General features: G+C 36.3%; 2 protein-coding genes across 2 annotated transcripts; both read right to left on the bottom strand.

Moving 5' to 3' along the window:
• Positions 1-1,999: 1,999 nt before the first annotated feature.
• On the bottom strand, positions 2,000-10,082 carry LOC104242572 (uncharacterized). Its single transcript, XM_070168670.1, has 6 exons — positions 9,923-10,082; positions 9,567-9,708; positions 3,515-3,665; positions 3,333-3,358; positions 3,060-3,189; positions 2,000-2,938 (listed from the first exon to the last, which is right to left on the bottom strand). Exons 2-6 carry the CDS (start codon positions 9,693-9,695, stop codon positions 2,271-2,273), a joined length of 1,104 nt encoding a protein of 367 aa, XP_070024771.1. The 5' UTR covers positions 9,696-9,708; positions 9,923-10,082; the 3' UTR covers positions 2,000-2,270.
• A 5,183-nt stretch (positions 10,083-15,265) lies between these two features.
• Positions 15,266-19,217, bottom strand: LOC104242535 (probable LRR receptor-like serine/threonine-protein kinase At1g74360). Its single transcript, XM_009797609.2, has 2 exons — positions 18,805-19,217; positions 15,266-18,596 (listed from the first exon to the last, which is right to left on the bottom strand). Exons 1-2 carry the CDS (start codon positions 18,872-18,874, stop codon positions 15,376-15,378), a joined length of 3,291 nt encoding a protein of 1,096 aa, XP_009795911.1. The 5' UTR covers positions 18,875-19,217; the 3' UTR covers positions 15,266-15,375.
• Positions 19,218-21,959: the final 2,742 nt, after the last annotated feature.

Genomic DNA, 21,959 nt, shown 5'->3' with positions numbered 1-21,959 from the left:
AAGTTTTAACTGACTTTCCATATGATTTGCACGTTAAAAGTATTAGATGGAAATAAAGGTGCTCACTAACTTATGTAATCCTCTTGGTCAGATTCCTCCAATTTGGTATACTTCTTAAATACCAAATTGATGAACTAAAAGGTTTCTATCTCCATAGCCCATGTCAATTACCGGAACATTTTCACAATCAGCAACTTCAGAAAGGAGTGGCCTATCGAATTGAGGGCGGATATAACTTTGAGGGATAGTAAAGTGGCGGATTCCGCTGGACGGAACTTTTGTTTCCATGGAATATATCTAGTTATCCACAACATATGAAAAAAAGGATTTTTTGTTTTGGAAGGGGTATAATTGTCATATTATTACGGATTTTTTGTTAGTTGACTACGAAATCAATAGTTTTTAAAAATAGGGTACATGTTAAAAGGTGGCATAAATATAGGGTATGACTGCAAATCGCCCATAAAGAAGATAGAGTAGTTTAGCACTTTAGCTAAAAGAGAAGCTTTTTCAAACTCTTTAGAGTCCACTATGGGCCCAAAAAGAGGAAAGGGTTAAAATAACATGGTCTAGTCAGTTTTCGGACTGGTCATTCAAAAATAGACATCGTTTGCCAAGTCATTGAAAAATAGCCATTATTTTGCTGCAACAGAGACCGGTCCAACATAATATACTGGAGTTGGGGGCACCTGTGTATGAACTTCCAGCATATTATGCTGGACCGATATACTTTGTTGGCTCCAATATAATATACTGGAGACTAGAGCATCGGTGCTCCAAACTCCAGTATATTATGCTGGAGTATTTTTTCAGATTTTGAACAGCATTTTCGTTCAGATTTATCTTTACACGAAAAGTGGCTAAATTTCGATTACTTTTGAAACTGTGGCTATTTTTAAATGACCACTTGTAAATTTGGCTATTTTTGAATTTGTCCTCGGAAAGGTACGAGTTGTTGGGCTGGATAAGTTGCAGATCGGACGCTAACATCTGTCTTTTTCCTTTTGGGAGTTGGGACTCCGATAGAAAAGTAAGGGTCCCTAAAGTAATCGACCACTTATCTTTTTTACTTCGGCAAAATTGCTTGATCATTTTCTTATCCACTTTATGTCGAGCAAATTTTCATTGCGGAATAGTATTTTAAGAGAAAGAGGCCAGTCGGCAAAACACAATAATTTAAATCAGTTACATGCTTGTCTTTGTGTTATAAAATAAACAGACAATTTGTGGAAGGGTAAATTTACCCTTAAGATTGAATAGTGTCAATCAAATGTATACACTGTATTTCAAAAAGACAAAGTACTAGGAAACTTCGTTTAATAACTCGAGACGCTTATTGAAAAATTGTTAAAACTTGTGTGGCAAGAATTAGTCGAAGAATGTTGAACGATTAGTCATTAACTTGAAAGTACATCTTTGCTGCCACAACTTTTTGTCTCCTTAAAAAACACGTTGCTTTGCTGGTTTATGATACTTTGACATTATATATAGTTTCTTTTGAAGTTTATAACTTACCAGTGATTAAGATTTTAAATTGCAACGAAATAGTCACAGAATTCCTTAACTAATTAGATCATTTTGCACCTTATAATAGGAGTTAGATTATGCATTCATTCTTTCTGTCTCTGTCTTTCTTTAGGCAATGTTCCTCAATGTTGGTAATTTGACTTGTACGTGTTTCATTTTTGTTGTTACAACTTTACCATCTAAGATCATGTTTGCCTTTCACTTTGATCATGATCTATTCTTATTGTTGCTTTGATTGGTGCTAGCAAATGCATTTTCTCCTGCAAAACTTTTGTTTAAATATGTCATACATGTTAACTTAGTTGGTCTATTTGGCTGCAAAGCATGTCTAAAATGGACAGAGAGTAGCCTAAAATTCTTATATCAGTACTTATACATAATCAGATTAAGTAACGAGTACAAACAGAACTCTTAAATATTTGATCACATTAAGACAATAAAACTTAATAAATGTGACACTTCTTATGTTTGATCACCTTATAAACTTAATTTGGAATATCGTGAGATGCTATTGAAAAATAGCTATTCAATCGTCTAAGAATTCAACTGTCTCCTGAGGAGTTCAAGACATCGTAAAATGAAATTAAGACTAAACAGACGAATATAAAGACAGTTCTTATGTTAACAATTGTGACACTTCTCAACCTGGTGAGTGACCGAGTGGTGACTGTTTCCTGTTCTGTAGTGGATTCAAAACTAGCCATGGAAGAGTAAATGGCTCAGCTTTCTTCTTCTTCTGCTCCTCAAGCACATATATGTTTACGGTGTTTTTTCCCGTTAAGGTGTAATATGAAAATTTCTTTATTCATGCATGGAGTTTGACATAATTCGCACCAGAATTGCTGGCTGTTCTCATCTTTAATTTTCTCACCATGTTCGAGTTCTAGTAGCTTAGCCTTGTGTTTCTGACCTTCAAGGTGCATTTTTAATAAACTTTCATCCTGACAGAAAATTTTGCACAAGTCACATCTTACTTGCTTGTTTCTTTCCTCGACACTTGAATCCCCGAGTTTCAGCTTGTGCATGCGCCCTCTCAAGTGCTGCTCGAAACAAAGAGTCCCAGAGCAATGAACTCTACAGATTTTACAGTAGTACTGCTGCTGAGGTGGCAGGCTGCCAGAGTAGCTGGACTCTGCATATTTCTTTCTACCAGAGTAAGTAAATGTAGAGCTTAATGATGGACGTGGTCGCGATGTTGTCGTACTTGGGAAATGGTTTGGCAATAGCACTGCATTAGGGGTTTGTAAAGGGGTTGATGCATCAGGTAATGGCATTACACTATGACTTGTGGTCAGAATTTCTCCAGCCCCAGCGCCTGGAAAAGAAGATGAATTTGGAGATGGCTTTTTGTTTAATGGATCAAGGCAAGGACTCTCAGCATTTACGTTTGAATTGCTGTTGAAGATGGCACCTGACAAAAGGATAAATCTTGTAACAGCAGCAATACAACTGTATAATATGTGCCCGAGAAACATGACATTCAGTAGCAATTGCTTTGGTATTTGTAAAACAAAAATAGGAATAGAAACTACCTCTCGTATTATTTTCACCATCAGATTCTAAAATTTTCAATTCTTCCTGTGAAACTTTGGAGTAACAAGAAGTTGTTTGGTTCTTGGAAATCAAAGCTTTCCGTCTTCTTAAGTAAAACTTGGATGAATTCTGTTAGATTTGAATATTTGACACACAGAACATTAGAGGTACGAAGTTAATTCGCAGGATTGAGCAAACAAAATATAGTTTACAGGTAGTGTTGCCAAGGACGAGTAAGTTAATGGATCAGGGAAGGGACACTTAGCACTTACATTTGAATTGCTCCTGAAGTTGGTACCTGAAAGGAGGAAAAATCTTAAAACAGCAGCAATAAACTGTACAGTGTGTGAAAATAAATGTAACATTCTGCAGCAATTGCTTCGATATTTGTAGGTTGTAGGTGTACTTACACGAGAAAAGAATTATTAGTAAAGAAAAGACGAACAAAAATTACCTTTAGACGAACAGAAACCGCCATCGTATTCCAAAGGATTCAATGTTTCCTGCGAATCTTTGGCGCATTTAGAGGTTGTTGTTGGACTGCAATCTGCTATTCCATCAGCGGATCTTTTCTTCTTGGAAATCAAAGCTTTCCATCGTTTTACCTAAAACTTAGGATCATGTTCTATTAGAAGGTTTGAATCTTTGACACACAGATCATCATATATATAAAGTTAATTCTTTGGATTCAGTGAATAAAAACTACAGTAGTTTATAGGTGCCAGATATCAATGATCAAGTCTTACTACTTACTAGGATCCTTCTAACATACAAGATACAAGGAGTACTGCAAATATTATCGCTGTCCAAGATACAATGTAGCTTTTAGTAACTGAAGCTAAGATCAAACTTAAAATGGATTCTTTTTTCTTTTTAATTCAAGATAATATTGTGGGGTCCAGCCCACATTTTAAGGAAGTTGTTTTCTTCCTTTCTTCTTCATTTTCAAAGTTGGCAGAAGCAGGCAGCCCACGTTTCTCATTTTTCTGTCAAAAATGACAGGCTGCAGAAGTTGAAAGGCCAAGGTTGGTAGGCATATTTTGCCTATAAAATGAGAGCTTCGGCTCTCATTCTTTTATCACAATCTCAGAGGAAAATATATCTGAGAGCTAGAAAGAAAGAGCGAGGTTTCACAGACAGGGTATAAGAAAATAGTCTGTGAAGAAAATAGAGAGTGTGAGCGATATTGTAGTGAAGTGAAATATCAAAAGAGGGTTATTTCTTTTGAGTATTGTAGTGGTCTTTGTAGTATTTTTACTCGGGCCTACAAAGTGTAAATTCCTTACTATAGTAATATCAGTTGCTCCTCTCGGGGTCGTGGTTATTCCCTTATTCAGAAGGGATTTCCACGTAAAAATCTTGGTGTCATTGTTACTCTTTTATTCTTGTTAATTACCGTATCTCGGTGCTACATTATTATTCCGCTTTTATTACCGTGAATATTATTTTGGTAGGGGGTTTATTCCCAACAACTGGTATCAGAGCACAGGTTCTGCTCGTTCACTGAAATACTATTCACTGTCGGTAGTACTATACTTGGTGAAAAATAAAAATGTCCGGAGTAAAGTACGAGGTAGCAAAATTCAACGGAGATAACGGTTTCTCAACATGGCAAAGAAGGATGAGAGATCTGCTCATCCAACAAGGATTACACAAGGTTCTAGATGTTGATTCCAAAAAGCCTGATACCATGAAAGCTGAGGATTGGGCTGACTTGGATGAAAGAGCTGCTAGTGCAATCAGGTTGCACTTATCAGATGATGTGGTAAATAACATCATTGATGAAGACACTGCACGTGGAATTTGGACAAGGTTGGAAAGCCTATACATGTCCAAAACGCTGACAAATAAATTGTACCTGAAGAAGCAGTTATACGCCCTACACATGAGTGAAGGTACGAATTTTTTGTCACATTTAAATGTGTTTAACGGACTAATCACACAGCTTGCCAACCTCGGAGTGAAAATCGAGGAAGAAGATAAAGCCATCTTGCTATTGAACTCGTTGCCATCTTCGTACGATAATTTGGCAACAACCATCCTGCACGGTAAGACTACTATTGAGTTGAAAGATGTCACATCGGCTCTTCTACTCAATGAGAAGATGAGAAAGAAGCCTGAAAATCAAGGACAGGCTCTCATCACAGAAGGTAGAGGCAGGAGTTATCAAAGGAGTTCGAACAACTATGGTAGATCCGGAGCTCGTGGGAAGTCAAAGAACCGATCCAAATCAAGAGTCAGAAATTGCTACAACTGTAATCAACCAGGTCACTTCAAAAGAGATTGCCCAAATCCAAGGAAGGGCAAAGGTGAAACCAGTGGCCAGAAGAATGACGACAACACAGCCGCCATGGTGCAAAATAATGATAATGTTGTCCTCTTTATAAATGAGGAAGAGGAATGCATGCACCTGTCAGGTCCAGAGTCGGAATGGGTGGTTGACACAGCGGCATCTCACCATGCCACACCGGTAAGAGATCTTTTTTGCAGATATGTAGCAGGTGATTTCGGCACAGTGAAAATGGGTAACACAAGTTACTCAAAGATTGCGGGGATTGGTGACATTTGTATCAAGACAAATGTCGGATGCACATTGGTTCTAAAGGATGTGCGGCATGTACCTGATTTGCGGATGAACTTGATCTCGGGAATTGCTTTAGACCGAGATGGATACGAGAACTATTTTGCGAATCAAAAGTGGAGACTCACTAAGGGATCATTGGTGATTGCAAAGGGAGTTGCTCGCGGCACGTTGTACAGGACAAATGCAGAAATATGCCAAGGTGAATTGAACGCGGCACAAGATGAGATTTCTGCAGATTTGTGGCACAAAAGAATGGGTCATATGAGCGAGAAGGGATTGCAGATTCTTGCCAAGAAATAACTCATTTCTTATGCCAAAGGTACAACGGTAAAACCTTGTGACTACTGTTTATTTGGTAAGCAGCATAGAGTCTCATTTCAGACATCGTCTGAAAGAAAATTGAATATACTTGATTTAGTATATTCTGATGTTTGCGGCCCAATGGAAATTGAATCAATGGGCGGTAACAAATATTTTGTTACTTTTATTGATGATGCTTCACGAAAATTATGGGTTTATATTTTGAAAACCAAAGATCAGGTGTTTCAAGTTTTCCAGAAGTTTCATGCTCTAGTAGAAAGGGAGACGGGTCGAAAGCTAAAGCGTCTCCGAAGTGACAATGGAGGTGAGTACACTTCAAGGGAATTTGAAGAGTATTGTTCAAGTCATGGGATCAGACATGAAAAGACAGTTCCTGGAACCCCACAGCACAATGGCGTAGCCGAGAGGATGAACCGCACCATTGTGGAGAAGGTGAGAAGCATGCTCAGAATGGCTAAACTGCCTAAGTCATTCTGGGGTGAAGCAGTTCAGACAGCCTGTTACCTGATCAATAGGAGTCCATCAGTTCCGTTGGCGTTTGAAATCCCAGAGAGAGTTTGGACCAACAAGGAGGTGTCCTACTCGCATCTGAAGGTGTTCGGTTGCAGAGCTTTTGCACATGTACCAAAAGAGCAGAGAACAAAGCTGGATGATAAATCTGTTCCCTGCATATTTATCGGATATGGAGATGAAGAGTTCGGGTACAGACTGTGGGATCCTGTAAAGAAAAAGATCATCAGAAGCAGAGATGTAGTCTTCCGAGAAAGTGAAGTTGGAACTGCTGCTGATATGTCAGAAAAGGCGAAGAATGGTATAATTCCTAACCTTGTTACTATTCCTTCTATTTCTAACAATTCCACAAGTGCAGAAAGCAACCTGGTGAGGTTATTGAGCAGGGGGAGCAACTTGATGAAGGTGTCGAGGAAGTGGAGCACCCCACTCAGGGAGAAGAACAACCTCAACCTCTGAGGAGATCAGAGAGGCCAAGGGTAGAGTCATGCAGGTACCCTTCCACAGAGTATGTCCTCATCAGTGATGAGGGGGAGCCAGAAAGTCTTAAGGAGGTGTTGTCCCATCCAGAAAAGAACCAGTGGATGAAAGCTATGCAAGAAGAGATGGAATCTCTACAGAAAAATGGCACATACAAGCTGGTTGAACTTCCAAAGGGTAAAAGACCACTCAAATGCAAATGGGTCTTTAAACTCAAGAAAGATGGAAATGGCAAGCTGGTCAGATACAAAGCTCGATTGGTGGTTAAAGGCTTCGAACAAAAGAAAGGTATTGATTTTGACGAAATTTTCTCACCTGTTGTCAAAATGACTTCTATTCGAACAATTTTGAGCTTAGCAGCTAGCCTAGATCTTGAAGTGGAGCAGTTGGATGTGAAAACTGCATTTCTTCATGGAGATTTGGAAGAGGAGATTTATATGGAGCAGCCAGAAGGATTTGAAGTAGCTGGAAAGAAACACATGGTGTGCAAATTGAATAAGAGTCTTTATGGATTGAAGCAGGCACCAAGGCAGTGGTACATGAAGTTTGACTCATTCATGAAAAGTCAAACATACCTAAAGACCTATTCTGATCCATGTGTATACTTCAAAAGATTTTCTGAGAATAACTTTATTATATTGTTGTTGTATGTGGATGACATGTTAATTGTAGGAAAAGACAAGGGGTTGATAGCAAAGTTGAAAGGAGATCTGTCCAAGTCATTTGATATGAAGGACTTGGGCCCAGCACAACAAATTCTAGGGATGAAGATAGTTCGAGAGAGAACAAGTAGAAAGTTGTGGCTATCTCAGGAGAAGTACATTGAACGTGTACTAGAACGCTTCAACATGAAGAATGCTAAGCCAGTCAGCACACCTCTTGCTGGTCATCTAAAGTTGAGTAAGAAGATGTGTCCTACAACAGTGGAGGAGAAAGGGAACATGGCTAAAGTTCCTTATTCTTCAGCAGTCGGAAGCTTGATGTATGCAATGGTATGTACTAGACCTGATATTGCTCACGCAGTTGGTGTTGTCAGCAGGTTTCTTGAAAATCCTGGAAAGGAACATTGGGAAGCAGTCAAGTGGATACTCAGGTACCTGAGAGGTACCACGGGAGATTGTTTGTGCTTTGGAGGATCTGATCCAATCTTGAAGGGCTATACAGATGCTGATATGGCAGGTGACATTGACAACAGAAAATCTACTACTGGATATTTATTTACATTTTCAGGGGGAGCTATATCATGGCAGTCTAAGTTGCAGAAGTGCGTTGCACTTTCAACAACTGAAGCAGAGTACATTGCCGCTACAGAAACTGGCAAGGAGATGATATGGCTCAAGCGATTCCTTCAAGAGCTTGGATTGCATCAGAAGGAGTATGTCGTCTATTGTGACAGTCAAAGTGCAATAGACCTTAGCAAGAACTCTATGTACCATGCAAGGACCAAACACATTGATGTGAGATATCATTGGATTCGAGAAATGGTAGATAATGAATCTCTAAAAGTCTTGAAGATTTCTACAAGTGAGAATCTTTCTGATATGCTGACCAAAGTGGTACCAAAAGACAAGTTTGAGCTATGCAAAGAACTTGTCCGCATACACTCAAACTAGAAATTGCGAAGTTACCTTCTTTGGGTGAATGAGACTGGAGGGGGAGATCTGTGGGGTCCAGCCCACATTTTAAGGAAGTTGTTTTCTTCCCTTTTTCTTCATTTTCAAAGTTGGCAGAAGCAGGCAACCCACGTTTCTCATTTTTCTGTCAAAAATGACAGGTTGCAGAAGTTGAAAGGTCAAGGTTGGTAGGCATATTTTGCCTATAAAATGAGAGCCGAAGCTCTCATTCTTTTATCACAATCTCAGAGGAAAATATATCTGAGAGCTAGAAAGAAAGAGCGAGGTTTCACAGACAGAGTATAAGAAAATAGTCTGTGAAGAAAATAGAGAGTGTGAGCGATATTGTAGTGAGGTGAAATATCAAAAGAGGGTTATTTCTTTTGAGTATTGTAGTGGTCTTTGTAGTATTTTTACTCGGGCCTACAAAGTGTAAATTCCTTACTATAGTAATATCAGTTGCTCCTCTCGGGGTCGTGGGTTTTCCCTTATTCAGAAGGGTTTTCCACGTAAAAATCTTGGTGTCATTGTTACTTTTTTATTCTTGTTAATTACCGTATCTCGGTGCTACATTATTATTCCGCTTTTATTACCGTGAATATTATTTTGGTAGGGGGTTTATTCCCAACAAATATAACAGAGGAAATAATTTTCTGATTTCAAATTTCATGAGCTTGTAGACATACCAAACGGTGGGGATCTAGAGGTAGGGGTGGCAAAATGGGTCAAATATGGATAAGAACTATATTATCCATTTAGAAAATGGATAACCAATGTATAACTAATGGGTTTAACTTTTACATTTGTAAAGCCTCAAATTGGGGGTTCAAAGTTATGGATAATATGGTTACCTATATTATGCGTCAGTTAACTCGTTTTTTATCCGTATTAAATATGAGTCGGGTGGGATAAAGAAGATAAAATTTGAATGCATATCATAAACCTTATATGAAAAACACATGGCATGAATTTATAGGACAAGATAGATAGAAACAAACCTCTAAGGGCAAAACATCCTGTGGACATTCATCATCTGCAAATAAATTTGCGATCTTCTGTTTAAATGCTAACTCACGCTGAATTGCATACTCTACTGACAGGGAACGCGCTCCCTTATCTTCAGCCATTTATGTCAACTTCCTGCAATCAATTTTATCATGCCTAATTACTTGTTAAGCAAATATGAAGCTAACCGTAAACAAAAAAAGTCCAATAAATGCAGCATCTTTATACTGTCAAATAGAAATAGATGCAACTGTTAAAGGATTTGATTAATACTTAAAAGTTTCAGTAAATAGAGTTCAATTGGATAAATTTATAAACATAAAGGAAACTGTAGGGGTTAATGTATAACCGATAGAGTAACAATCAACAGACTGAAAGATCAATGTGCCTTCTTCGCCCGGTTGAGATTCAGAGTTTCTGTTTTCAGTTTTTGGTTTTTAGCTTTGTTGTTTCTATAGCAATGGAAACCAATGGAGTGTTGTAAGAGACTGAATCCGACGGTAGAGGAGCAAAGTTGAGATTAATTATCAAACGGCATTAAACTCAACTAAATGGTCAGGCACTAACTGTGTGCACTTTGCACGAATCCGTGCGAGCATTGGGGGAGTGCCACGTTATCTCCTCAAACCTTCCTCCTCCTGGCTCTTTTTTCTGGTTTAAAATTGAACTAGTAGTCGTACCCGCGCAATGCGCTATGATCGCAGCCAACTCCGCACCACTAATAAGTAGCGAGAGAGGGTCGCAATAATTTTTACCCGATTTTGGGTCGGAATCGATATCCACAGAGAGCTAAGATTGGAATTGAGTGTCTATTTAGCCTAGGATTGCGTAGCGTTCCAAATTGCACTTCTCATAATTTTTGGGGTTTTCTTTTATAATTCTACTTTTAACAAACTACAAATTGTAAATTAAGCTAAGAGTTAAATGCTACGAGTTGATCAAATATTCTAAAAGCACTAGGGTAGTGGCATCCACCTAGGTGGTCAATTGACGGGTACTTGAAACTAAGGCTCTATTGACATGATTGGGGAGTATGATATAACCGTTGCACTACTCTACCCACTCTACACCTCTCGGTGGTTCAAGTGATTTTGCCCAATTGACTTTCTCAAGACCAATGGGTATGCAGATTTACTCAAGCAACTTAGAGTTCAAATCAGGTATTACTCTCTTGAGGTTTAACCCTTTAATTGGGACTATCAATTCTCTTGGGTCCATCCCAATTCCTTGTTGGATCAATTTCGGAGACTTAGACTCTCTTTCTCAAGAAGAGCCCAAGTCAACTTAGCACAAACTAGTGTTTGCAACCACTAATTCAGTAATTAAACCATGAAATTGACCTAAATAACAAACACTCATAGTCAATCTAACCCTAAATTGCAACACCCATCAATTGCCCACACTAGGGTTGAGCCACAACCCTAGCTAATGGGTCAAGCTACTCATACTTGAAGAGAAAAACAGAGAAATAGATGAAGATAAACACATATTAATTAATTGCTAAGTTAAATACAAAGATTCAATGATGAAAACTAAGTAAAAATGTCCAAAATAGCTAAGAAGAGTCGTCTCACGAGCGCAGCTACTGTATTACAATATTGATACCCTAAAAATGGAAAAAAAATCTATTTATACTAAGCTGAAAAATCTGGACAAAAATGCCCCTGCGGGGTTAGTGCGGACCGCACAAAATGGTGTGCGGCCGCACTAGGCTCTTCAACATGAAAACTTGACTCTCTGAACTCAGACTCCGCGGACCACACAGAATGGACTGCGGCCGCGGAGGCTTCTAGTGCGGTCCGCACAGGCTTGAAAGCTCCAACTTCACCCTCTCTGAACCTTGGCTCTGTGGACCGCACAGAATGGTAGTGCGGCCGCATTGCCTTCAGTGCGGACCACACAAAATCTTCTGTGGCCGCACTACCTTAATGCCTGAAATACCAGCTCTCTGAATCTCCCTAGTGCGGACCGCACAAAGTGTAGTGCGGCCACACTAGGCCTGTTTTTTCCTGAATTTGTCTTGTCTTTGGTACTTGTGCAAGTTTCACTCCTTTTGAGCTGATTTTTGACATCTTGTCACTTTGTTGATCAAACCTGCAATCAATCACAACTTATGAGCCTTTTGGGACTATTTTGTATGAATTCATAATCAAAGCGTAAGCAAGAAGGAGTATAAAATGCGTCAAAATCCCTAGTTATCAACAGTCAATATTTAAAAAATGACCGGGCTTGTTTGATCATATTAGATCGTATTGCTTTAATAAATTTCAATTGTCATCTTGTTTGTCAATACGATATACATAATAATGAAATCTGTATTAAATCAAAGGTACTTATACAGTCAATGAATAACTTTTTTTTTTCCATATTTTTCTTTATTATATTAGCCAATATTTAGTATTATTACATTGTTAATAGAAATTTTGATTAATATATTACTTTGTCTGCTATTTTTGTCTACTCGCTTTCGTTTTATAATATATGAGAAGATATATAATTTATTACTGTTGAAATATTTTTTTATTTTAAATTTTATTATGGTGTTCTTAATAATATTATCTAAATTTAAATGAATAAAATCTCTATTAAACTAAAGGAACTTATACAGGCAGCGCAACGAATAACTTTTTTGTTATATATTTTTCTTTATTATATCATCTAATATTTAGTATTATTACATTGTTAATAGAAATTTTTATTAGCATATTACTTTATTTAATATTTTTCTTTGCTACTTTGTATTTGTAATATAATAAAAGATATATATTTAATTACTCTTGAAATAATTTTTATTTTAAATTTTATTCTATGGTACTCAAAAATATTGTCTGAATTTTAATGAACAAATTCTCGATTAAATTAAAGGGACTTATATAGTCATCAAATAACTTTTTTGTTTTGTATTTTTGTTTATCACATTATCCAATGTTTAGTATAATTATATTGTTAATAGAAATTATTAGCATATTACTTGTTTAATATTTTTGTCTGCTAAATTTTTTGGAATAAAATAGAAGATAAATATTTTATTACTTTTGAAAATATTTTTTTATTTTAAATTTTATTATATTTTTCTCAATAATATTGTTTGAATTTTAATAAATAAATACACTTTTTATTTCAAAAAAGAAAAAAGAAAATAATTTTTAAAAATGAAATAAAGAAATCAACTAACCTAAATCAATCCTCACCCATGTTTGAGTAGTTAATTTAGGTAGTTAATTGTCAATAACTAATTTCTTTGTTATTACCTAATTATGCCATGTGTCTTTTTTCTAGGCTATCACTTGGACTAATGTGGTGCCTTTTTCTTTGGCTTTTAATAGTATATAGATAGATTATTAGCATATTACTTGTTTAATATTTTTGTGTGCTAATTTTTTTGTAATATAATAGAAGATATATATTTTATTACTCTTGAAAATATTTTTTTTAAATTTTATTATATATTTTTCAATAATATTGTTCGAATTTTAATGAATAAATACACTTTTTATTTCAAAAAAGAAAAACGAAAATGATTTTAAAAATGAAATAAAGAAATTAACTAACCTAAACAAAATAAATAAATATTAATTAAGAAGTAGCACATAAACTAGGTGATAGGTCTTGGAAATTTACCTTGGGAAAATTGTAAATTTTGAAAAGTAAAATAAAGACTTAATTTTCTTGATTTTTAAACACGGTTTGTAGATAAGAAAAGTCAATGCATCCGCTGCATTTCAGTAGTCAGTTAGTGCCATTCCCTCTTAACCTTCTAGATCAACTTTAAGCGGTGATTATTCCATGATTTGACCTCATTGGTTAATCTTGTGCAAAAAATTTGTTAGTAACATTTACTATATGTGTGGCAATAATTATGTAAACTTGATGTAATACTAACACTTAACTGTTTGATCAAAAAGTGTTAAACCTTTCGTTAAACTAATTAATGAAGAAAACAGAGGATAAATTTTAGCCAAGAATAATTAACTCTAGATCTAAACACGTCAAATAAGAAAATAAAAGATAATCAAGTTGATAAACTTCATAAGATATCAAATGCGAATGAAAAGCTTACATTCTTGACATGTTATCCCATGATGTAGCGATTAAGACAGAAAAGATGAAATGTCATAGATGAGGACGAGATCTAACTTTATTGATTCAGCAAACACGAATATATAGATTTGTCTTCCCTATCTAAACCCTTTCATGGTTTTCCTCTCTTCTTTCCCTTCCGGGGGAGGAAAAAAGCCCCCTTTCATGTCTTTTTACCTCATATATATATATATATATATTATTAGAAATTCTTTTTATCCAACGGTCCTTAACCAGAATGCCTTTATCCATTGATTGTACTTCACGCCGCCTCCCTCAAGTATCACGACATTTACTCTGCCATACAAGCTTTTTGACGGTTTGGTCTCGGTGGTAGCCGAGGTGCTCGTTGTTATTACACTTAGTGAGTACGACCACGGCTTAGACGACCTCTTACCATTCCTTCTAGCACCAACCCACGTGTAGTCAAATTTTGACCCATACATTAACATCAAATAAGACAATTTAACTTTAGAAGTCACAAATTAAGGTAAAAAGTATATCAGATAACCATGATTAAGTGATAAGTGTATAACGGGACAATAACAACAAGATAGAATGGCAATTAGAAGATTTGACCACCTGACAACAGATTCAGCGCAATAGATAATACTAATGTTGATAATCATCCCCATAATCATTTCCAGAAGGAACTAATCCATCATTACTGAATCTTACACTTGGTTTCTGAACTATTTTGAAACTGTGATCATCACACATTAGGTTCTTGGAAAACAACCTAATCCTGTGAAGCACAGAATCTCCCCCAGACCAAATTCTTCACCGCGAATGCAAGACATCCTCTGCGTTCGCGAAGAAGGAAACCAACACCAGCAATTTTTGCAATTTGGACTTAACTCCAGGTGGTCCAAAACACACCCGAGCTACCCGCGACCCCGTCCAATTGCACCAATAAGTCCATAACCATAATCCGGACCTGCTCGAAGCCTCGGAACACATAAAATAACATTGAAACTAAGAATCGCACCCTAAAACCAAATTAATCAACTTTTGAACTTCAAACTTCCTTAACTAGCTCCGAACGCGACGAATCATGCTTGGACAACGCCAAATTTTATGCACAACACATATCACAATACGAACCTATTCTTAGGCTCGAATCCCAAACGGACATCGTTAACACCAAAGTCTACTTCAACCAAATTTAAGAAACTCTAAAACCTTCAAGGTGTCAACTTTCAATTTGAGCACCGAAACGCTCCCGGATGACCCGAAACTCGATCCGAACACACGCTCAAGTCCAAAATCATCATCCCTCATTAGAATTTGAGTTTTTATATATCGACCCTGTAAAGAACTTTTACACTACAAGTACAATTTAATTGGATTTAATCGGTTATAACAAGTTATTACTTATTTTACTGATTACTGTATTATATGCAGAGTTACTTGTTATTGTAAATCAACTTAAAACCGTTAGTATAAAAATTCTTACTAATATCAATGCACAAAACTTAAACTCTAAAGCAAAATATTATGTGAGGCTCCCAAAGCCAGCGAAGTTTAAACTTTCCATAGGAAACCTTTGAAAAGTTATTCACATTCCAACTCTATAATCTTCACAAAAATTATGGGATCTTAACAACCAGAGTGACAGAATAAAGAATGTAAAAGAACTGTATACAAGAAGAATGTGCTATGTATGTTACAAATGTGTAAAACTATTGACACTTTTGCTGTAAGTTGAAACAAAAAAGTTCATCAAAATGAAGGAGAAGTGCTACGACTAGATCCTGATCTTTGGCTTCGAGAAATAGTAATCAACATATCCAATACTTCCTTCATGTTAGGTCTAGCATGAGGATTATCAGCAGTGCACCTTATTCCTATCCTAAGCAATCCACTCAACTCCTCTGCTCCTTCTGCTAGTCCAGATACCAAAAGAGCAACTGGTATCATGGTTCTAGTAAATCCTTGCCTTCCGTCTCCCATCACTCGTCTCGCCCATTCAACTAAACATTCCTCGCCTCCATCTACAGCACGCCGTCCAGTGGCTAACTCCATTGCCAGCACTCCATAACTGTAAACGTCGCCTTTTGTTGTAGCCTGCCACGTCTGTCCATATTCTGGTGCGACGTACCCGACTGTGCCAGCAACCATTGTGCTAATATGACTATCTCCAGCATCCATGACCCTAGCGAGGCCAAAATCCGTGACTCTTGCCCTACCGTCTTTGTCTAGTAGCACATTGCTAGCCTTGACATCTCTATGAACAATACAAGGGTAGCACTCGTGGTGTAAGAAGAGTAAAGCACGCGCTACATCAATCGCCACATTAATTCTTCTCTTCCATGTGAACTTGGTTCTATCTGTGATAATGTCATCTAAGCTTCCACCTTCCATGTATTCATAGACTAACAATTTCTCTGATCCATTTAGGCACCATCCATAAAGAGTTACAAGGTTCGGATGCCAACCAAAGTCATTTCCACTTAGTACCTCCATTTCAGCTCTGAACTCTCTTTCCCCTTCAAATCCCTCCCTTTGTAGCTTTTTCACTGCCACTTCCCTTCCATCAGGCAAGATTCCGCGATATACTGTCCCGAATCCTCCCTTCCCTATAATTCTATCATTCGAGAATCTACCTGTGGCCTTCAATATATCAGAATATGTGAAGCTTGTTGTATCCAAACGGATAACCTTAACATCATTACACAACCATGGTGAGGATGCACCTGAACTTGATGGGAGATCATGTCGGCCCTTTGAATCCTCCAGTAGGTATCCTGGTGTATCTATCGGTGATTTTAGGATGAGACAGACAATGAGCGTCATGACTCCACAAACTAGGAAAGCCAGTACCAGAGCCAAGAATACCAAGATTGCACCTACCTTTGTGGTCCTTTTGAAACTTCCACCCTTGTTTATTGCATTATTGGTAGAGTTGTCAATGAAAGGTGGGAGGCGAAGCAATGGATCGCCAAGATATGATGACTTCTCAAATGTGGCGAATTGCCCACTTTCTGGTATAGAGCCATAGATGTATGGGTTGTACGAGACGTTGAACTTGCTCAGGTCAGTCAAGTTACTAAAGCTAGCCGGGAATAGACCAGAGAAATTGTTATAGGATAAATCAAGAATCTGCAAGCACTTAATGTATCCAATCTGACTTGGAATTTCACCAGAAATTCTGTTCTGTGACACATTAAGCACTACTAGTTGCATTTTTCCGATCTCTGGAGGAAGTGTGCCAGAGAATTCATTTACGCCCAAATGAAGCATACTGAAATTCTGCATACTGCCAATTTCAGAAGGAATCCCACCAGAAAATTTGTTCTTACTGAGTTGAAGATAACCTGATATCTGATTCGAACGAACATTACTACCAGGCTCACACACTGGAAATAAACCATACCCTTTAAGCAATTTATCCCATAAGCTTCTACAATTCTTCCTTGTAAGAAGAGGATATACAAAGCTAAATGGAGGATAATCAGCTGGTATCCACCTCCTCATAGCGAAGCACTCCCCCGAGCCAGCAGTGACCTTATCCTTTTTCCTATTCAACAAGAAAGTAGGCATAGGATTTGAGCCAATTCTTGCTAACTGAGGAGGTATTGGCCCTGAAAGTTGATTATTTGCAAGATTCAGCCACAGTAAGCTACTGCAATTTCCCAACTCGGGTGGTATTCCACCGACCAGTGAATTGTTAGCAAGCATCAACCACAAAAGTGAGTTTAGCTTTCCCAAACCAGGAGGTATCGCGCCAGTTAACTTGTTAGAGGAAAGATCAACTGCCTGAAGCGTTGGAAAATCCCCGTATTCTGACGGTATACTTCCATTAAACTGGTTGTATGCAAGAATCAGAAACTTTAAACCTTCCATCTTGGAAAGTTCAACTGGTAATGGACCAGAGAACTGGTTATCACTCAAATCCAACCGAGAAAGGTTCACTAAGTTGGGAATTCCAGAGGAAACTATGCCTCCAGTATAAAAGTTACCATGCAACAGTAGAAACTTTACCTGTGTAAATCGCCCGAAAATTTCTTGTATTTCTCCTCTAAAGTTGTTTCTACTAAGATCAAGAAATACCAAGTTGCTTAGGCCTAATAGAGTCTCTGGAATATCCCTTGAAAAATTGTTACTTCCCAAGTAAAGTGCCTGAAGATTAATAACTGATCCAATTTCCCTTGGAATTGGACCTGAAAAGTTATTTCCAAACAAATTCAACTCTACCAAGTTTTTACAATTCAATATCTCTTTCAACAATCCTCCAACGAATCCGTTTTCTGATAAATCCAAGGCCTGCAAACTGCAGTTTGGAGTGAAAAATGAATCAGGCAGAGAGCCAGTGAACTTGTTATTAGATACCGAAAACTCCATAAGCTTATCAAAACCAAGTGACAATTCCCCAGTCAAGTTATTATAGCTCAAATCAAGATACTTGAGATTCCAGCACTGATCAAAGGTACTTCCAATCTCACCAGTGAAATTGTTATTAGAAATATTTGCAACCACCAAACTGTCACAAATCCCCGGGAAAGTTAACTTGATGTCCCCATGAAACCTATTCATGGTCAAATCAAGAACTTGCAACTTGTTCAACCCAGTCAAATTAAGCTCCCCATCTATAATATTGTGTGACAAATTCAAGAATATCAGATTTTGACACTGGCCTAAGTCTGCAGGAATGGCTCCTCCAATTGTATTCGTCGACAGGTCAATATAAGTCAACGCTGTCATGGCCGAGAAGTTATCAAAAAACTTCCCAGACAAATTGTTGTTAGAGAGGTGAATTTCAGTTACACGATTGATTCCATTATCGCAAACAATTCCAGGCCAATTGCAAGGAGACGAGTCTATTGGACTCCATTCTGTGTGTTTGTATCCTTTATTAATTGGATTTTGTTCCTCAAGAAATGACTTGAAACTCAGCAACACTCGCTTGTCTGTTTCGAGTGAATTTCCACTAACTAGCCTTCCTATAATTCACAAACAGAAAAAATAGAAACGTTAGTATTTTACTATAAAAATAAGTAGTACCATTTTAAACATGCAAGAATCTTTGATAATTTTTATTAGTACTCCGTGTTAATTTAATTAGCCTATGATAGAAAATATTTGCTTTCATAGATGTAACAGTAGAAAATTTTTCTGGCTCTGAGTTAAGGATTTAAAAGGAATACAAACCTGTAGTAATCAGTAGCAAGAAGTGGAATAATGCAAGACGAAGAAGAATATCAGATTCCTCTTCTGACATGATCAATATAACTCAATCTTGTTTTCTTCCACTCAGTATTTCTCTTCTCTGTACTTTCTTTTTTGTATCACAGAGTTGACAGATGAATTCTTGTTATGTCAGGGGTTTAGAAATTTGTGCAAAAATAATTTTTAAGGGTTTTGGTAGTTCAGAGACAATATCTAAGGGAGGAGGAATAAACATGAGGAAAATGTAGTTGAATTTCAGAGAGCCTGCAGATGGACCAAACCAAACTTTTTAAGACAAATGCACGTACGCTAGAATAATTTAATACTATTGCTTTTGTAGTAGTTTAGTGTTTTGATTATTAAATATTAAAATGGTGTGTTTATTGTGGGTGTACTATAGTTATAGTATTGTTTTTTTTGGTGGAAAGAAGAGGGAGGAGGGTTTGGAATTTCATGGACCAGAACTTTTAGAAATGGCCATATATATAAAAAGCCGCCCAAATTGACCATTTGTGCACTGGTTCATGTTATGTGATAACTATGGAATTGTATTTGTTTAGTTCTAGAACTTAATGACCAGTTTAATTTCTTTCCAATTTCGCATTTTCTACTTTTGCTCCCCCCTTCAAACCTTAGACTAATATCTCTGTTGAATCAACTTAAAAGGGCGGCTGACGCGCTGACCTTCAAATGAAGAAAGATTTTTAGGAAAATACATAAATTGCACCCTAAATTAGTCCGGATAAATCAGTTATACACTATGAACTTTACGGGTGACCTTTTACCCCCTATTTTTGTTTGAATTGGAACAAACAAGAATGTGGACCGAGTGTGCACTACTAGAAAATGGCAGATTTTCGACGGCTAAAACGGTCAGAATTCGATCGGAAATCACGCATTTCCGACTACTTTCCGACCGAAATTGGTCGGTTCTGTCGGTGATTTCCGACCAAAGTGGTCGCAAATTTTAAAAGGTCAGACAACCAAATATTTCACGTTTTTGACTAAAGTGGTCGGAATTTACCGACTGAATCGGTCGTAATACAAATAAAATTAATAATCAAAAATTAAATTTTTTTATTCGTATTTGATTTCTGACGGAATCCGTCGAAAATTATTGAATATTGTAATTTTTTTAAAAAAATTTCCTACCGAATCGGTCGGAAATCTGGGAATTTAAATTTTTGAATATGAAAACCACGTGGTTTTCATCATATGAGTAAATAATTACCCGCATCAAAGGTTTATATCGTATCAATCAATACATAACACAATTATGCATAAATAAGAATGTCACTAAATTATAATTAATTAAATAATTTTCACCTTGATTATCACTTAACCATAATAAATGAGTATGATTTGGTGTAAATATTCAGTTAAGTCTTTACCCCTCATTATGTGCTCTGATATTCTAGTACTTTTATATATCATGTGTTCTATTACGAGATAACTATGCTGGTGGGAGATTAATATAGCTTATAAAATAATCAACATGCGTGCATAGGTTTAGTTGGAACATCACTATTATGATAATAAAAAAAAATGTATGCATACAATCTTGGGAAGAAAATTTGTTATATGATCTGACTAGGCACTAAAATCCTCAACTAAATTATTTTTTGAGTATTTCTTCTTAATTCATTTTTCGTCCTGGCCTTTCTTAGCCAAAAGCGTAGCTATTATTTCTTGAGAAACATTAATATTTACCTAGTTTTCTTCCTAAACATTAATATATATATATATCCATAAAAATTAGGAACACTCACAAGTGACAAATACAATAAAAACCCTGCATTGGGCATATGACATAAAGGCCAAAAAGTATGTCAAAAAGACAGCCATTTTGTTTGATTAATTAGTTGGTTGAATGTTCAAACAAAAACATTTGAAAGAAAGGGAAAAATAAAATAAAACCTCATTCAAAGCAAATGTTTGATTGTCTTCTAGAGTAAGTTCTAAGTAACATCAAGAAAAGGTTAAACCAAGTCTTCTGTTCAATAATAGTGAGAAACAAGAAGAAAATGGTTCAGCAATATGTTATAATAATTAATACAAAATTTTAAAAAATCCATGACCTGACTTGACATTTTTTTTTAATTGGATATGTTAAATAAAGTTGGATTTCTCTTGATGGATACGTGGACGGAAATTGGTCAAAGGAAAGATATATTTATTTCAATAGTGGTTAGGGTTGTTAGTTCCTTTCATAAAATTAGTATTTGTTTAAGCAGATAAAAATTAATTTACGATGGTTTTACATCATTTTCACTAGCTAACTTCGTTTTGGAAATTACAGACTAGTAGACACTGACATGTCCGCACGAGTGGATCCTTCAAGTTTATCCTTATTGTCTTAACTCTTAAACATCCTCCAAATTTCCAAATCAAAATATTAAACAAAAGAAGAGTGACTAATAGCCTGTTTGATCAACTTTCTTAAGACGGCAAAAGTGTTTTTTTTTTCCTAACTTGAGGTGTTTGGCGAAGCTTTTTTTGGGGAGGTGGGGAAAAAGTGCTTTTGGGAAGAAGTAGAAGCAGTTTCAGAGAAGCAGAAAAAAGTAGCTTCTTTCCAAAAGCAGAAGCAGAAACAGTTTTGACTTTTCTTCTTACCTAAAATACTCTTAACAAAATATAGTATATATCAAAATAACCGTTAAATCTAATACTTAGGATATTAATGTATAAGTATTTCTTCTTATTTTTAGGATAGCTTTCTAATATATAATGACTTTAGGGGTGAATGCTTTTATATTTGTTGAATGAATTTAATATATTTAATTTATATTAAAAGAATTAAGTACTTTTTAATTTTATTTTCATATTTTACTTAAATAAAATGAAAATATTTAATTATTTCCTGTAATAACAAAATTTTGAGATTATTTATTTACTTATAATATTAATTATTAAGTAAATCTATTCATGTCCTGATTCGTAATTTGATACTTGAGAACACTTTCTGAAAAGTTTCGCCAAATACAAATTATTGCTCAAAAGTGTTTTTCAGAGTAATAAGCCAAACACAAACTAATTCTATCCAAAAGTACTTTTTTCAAAAACACTTCTCAAAATAAGTTGATTTCTCCAACTTGGCAAACAATCTATAATTAATGTATACAAATTCTTTTAATAGG

This window comes from Nicotiana sylvestris, chromosome 3, assembly GCF_000393655.2.
Source record: "Nicotiana sylvestris chromosome 3, ASM39365v2, whole genome shotgun sequence".
Classification (NCBI taxonomy): Eukaryota; Viridiplantae; Streptophyta; class Magnoliopsida; order Solanales; family Solanaceae; genus Nicotiana; species Nicotiana sylvestris.
Note: the sequence above shows the minus strand (reverse complement) of the source record. Positions and strands in the feature narration are given on the sequence as shown.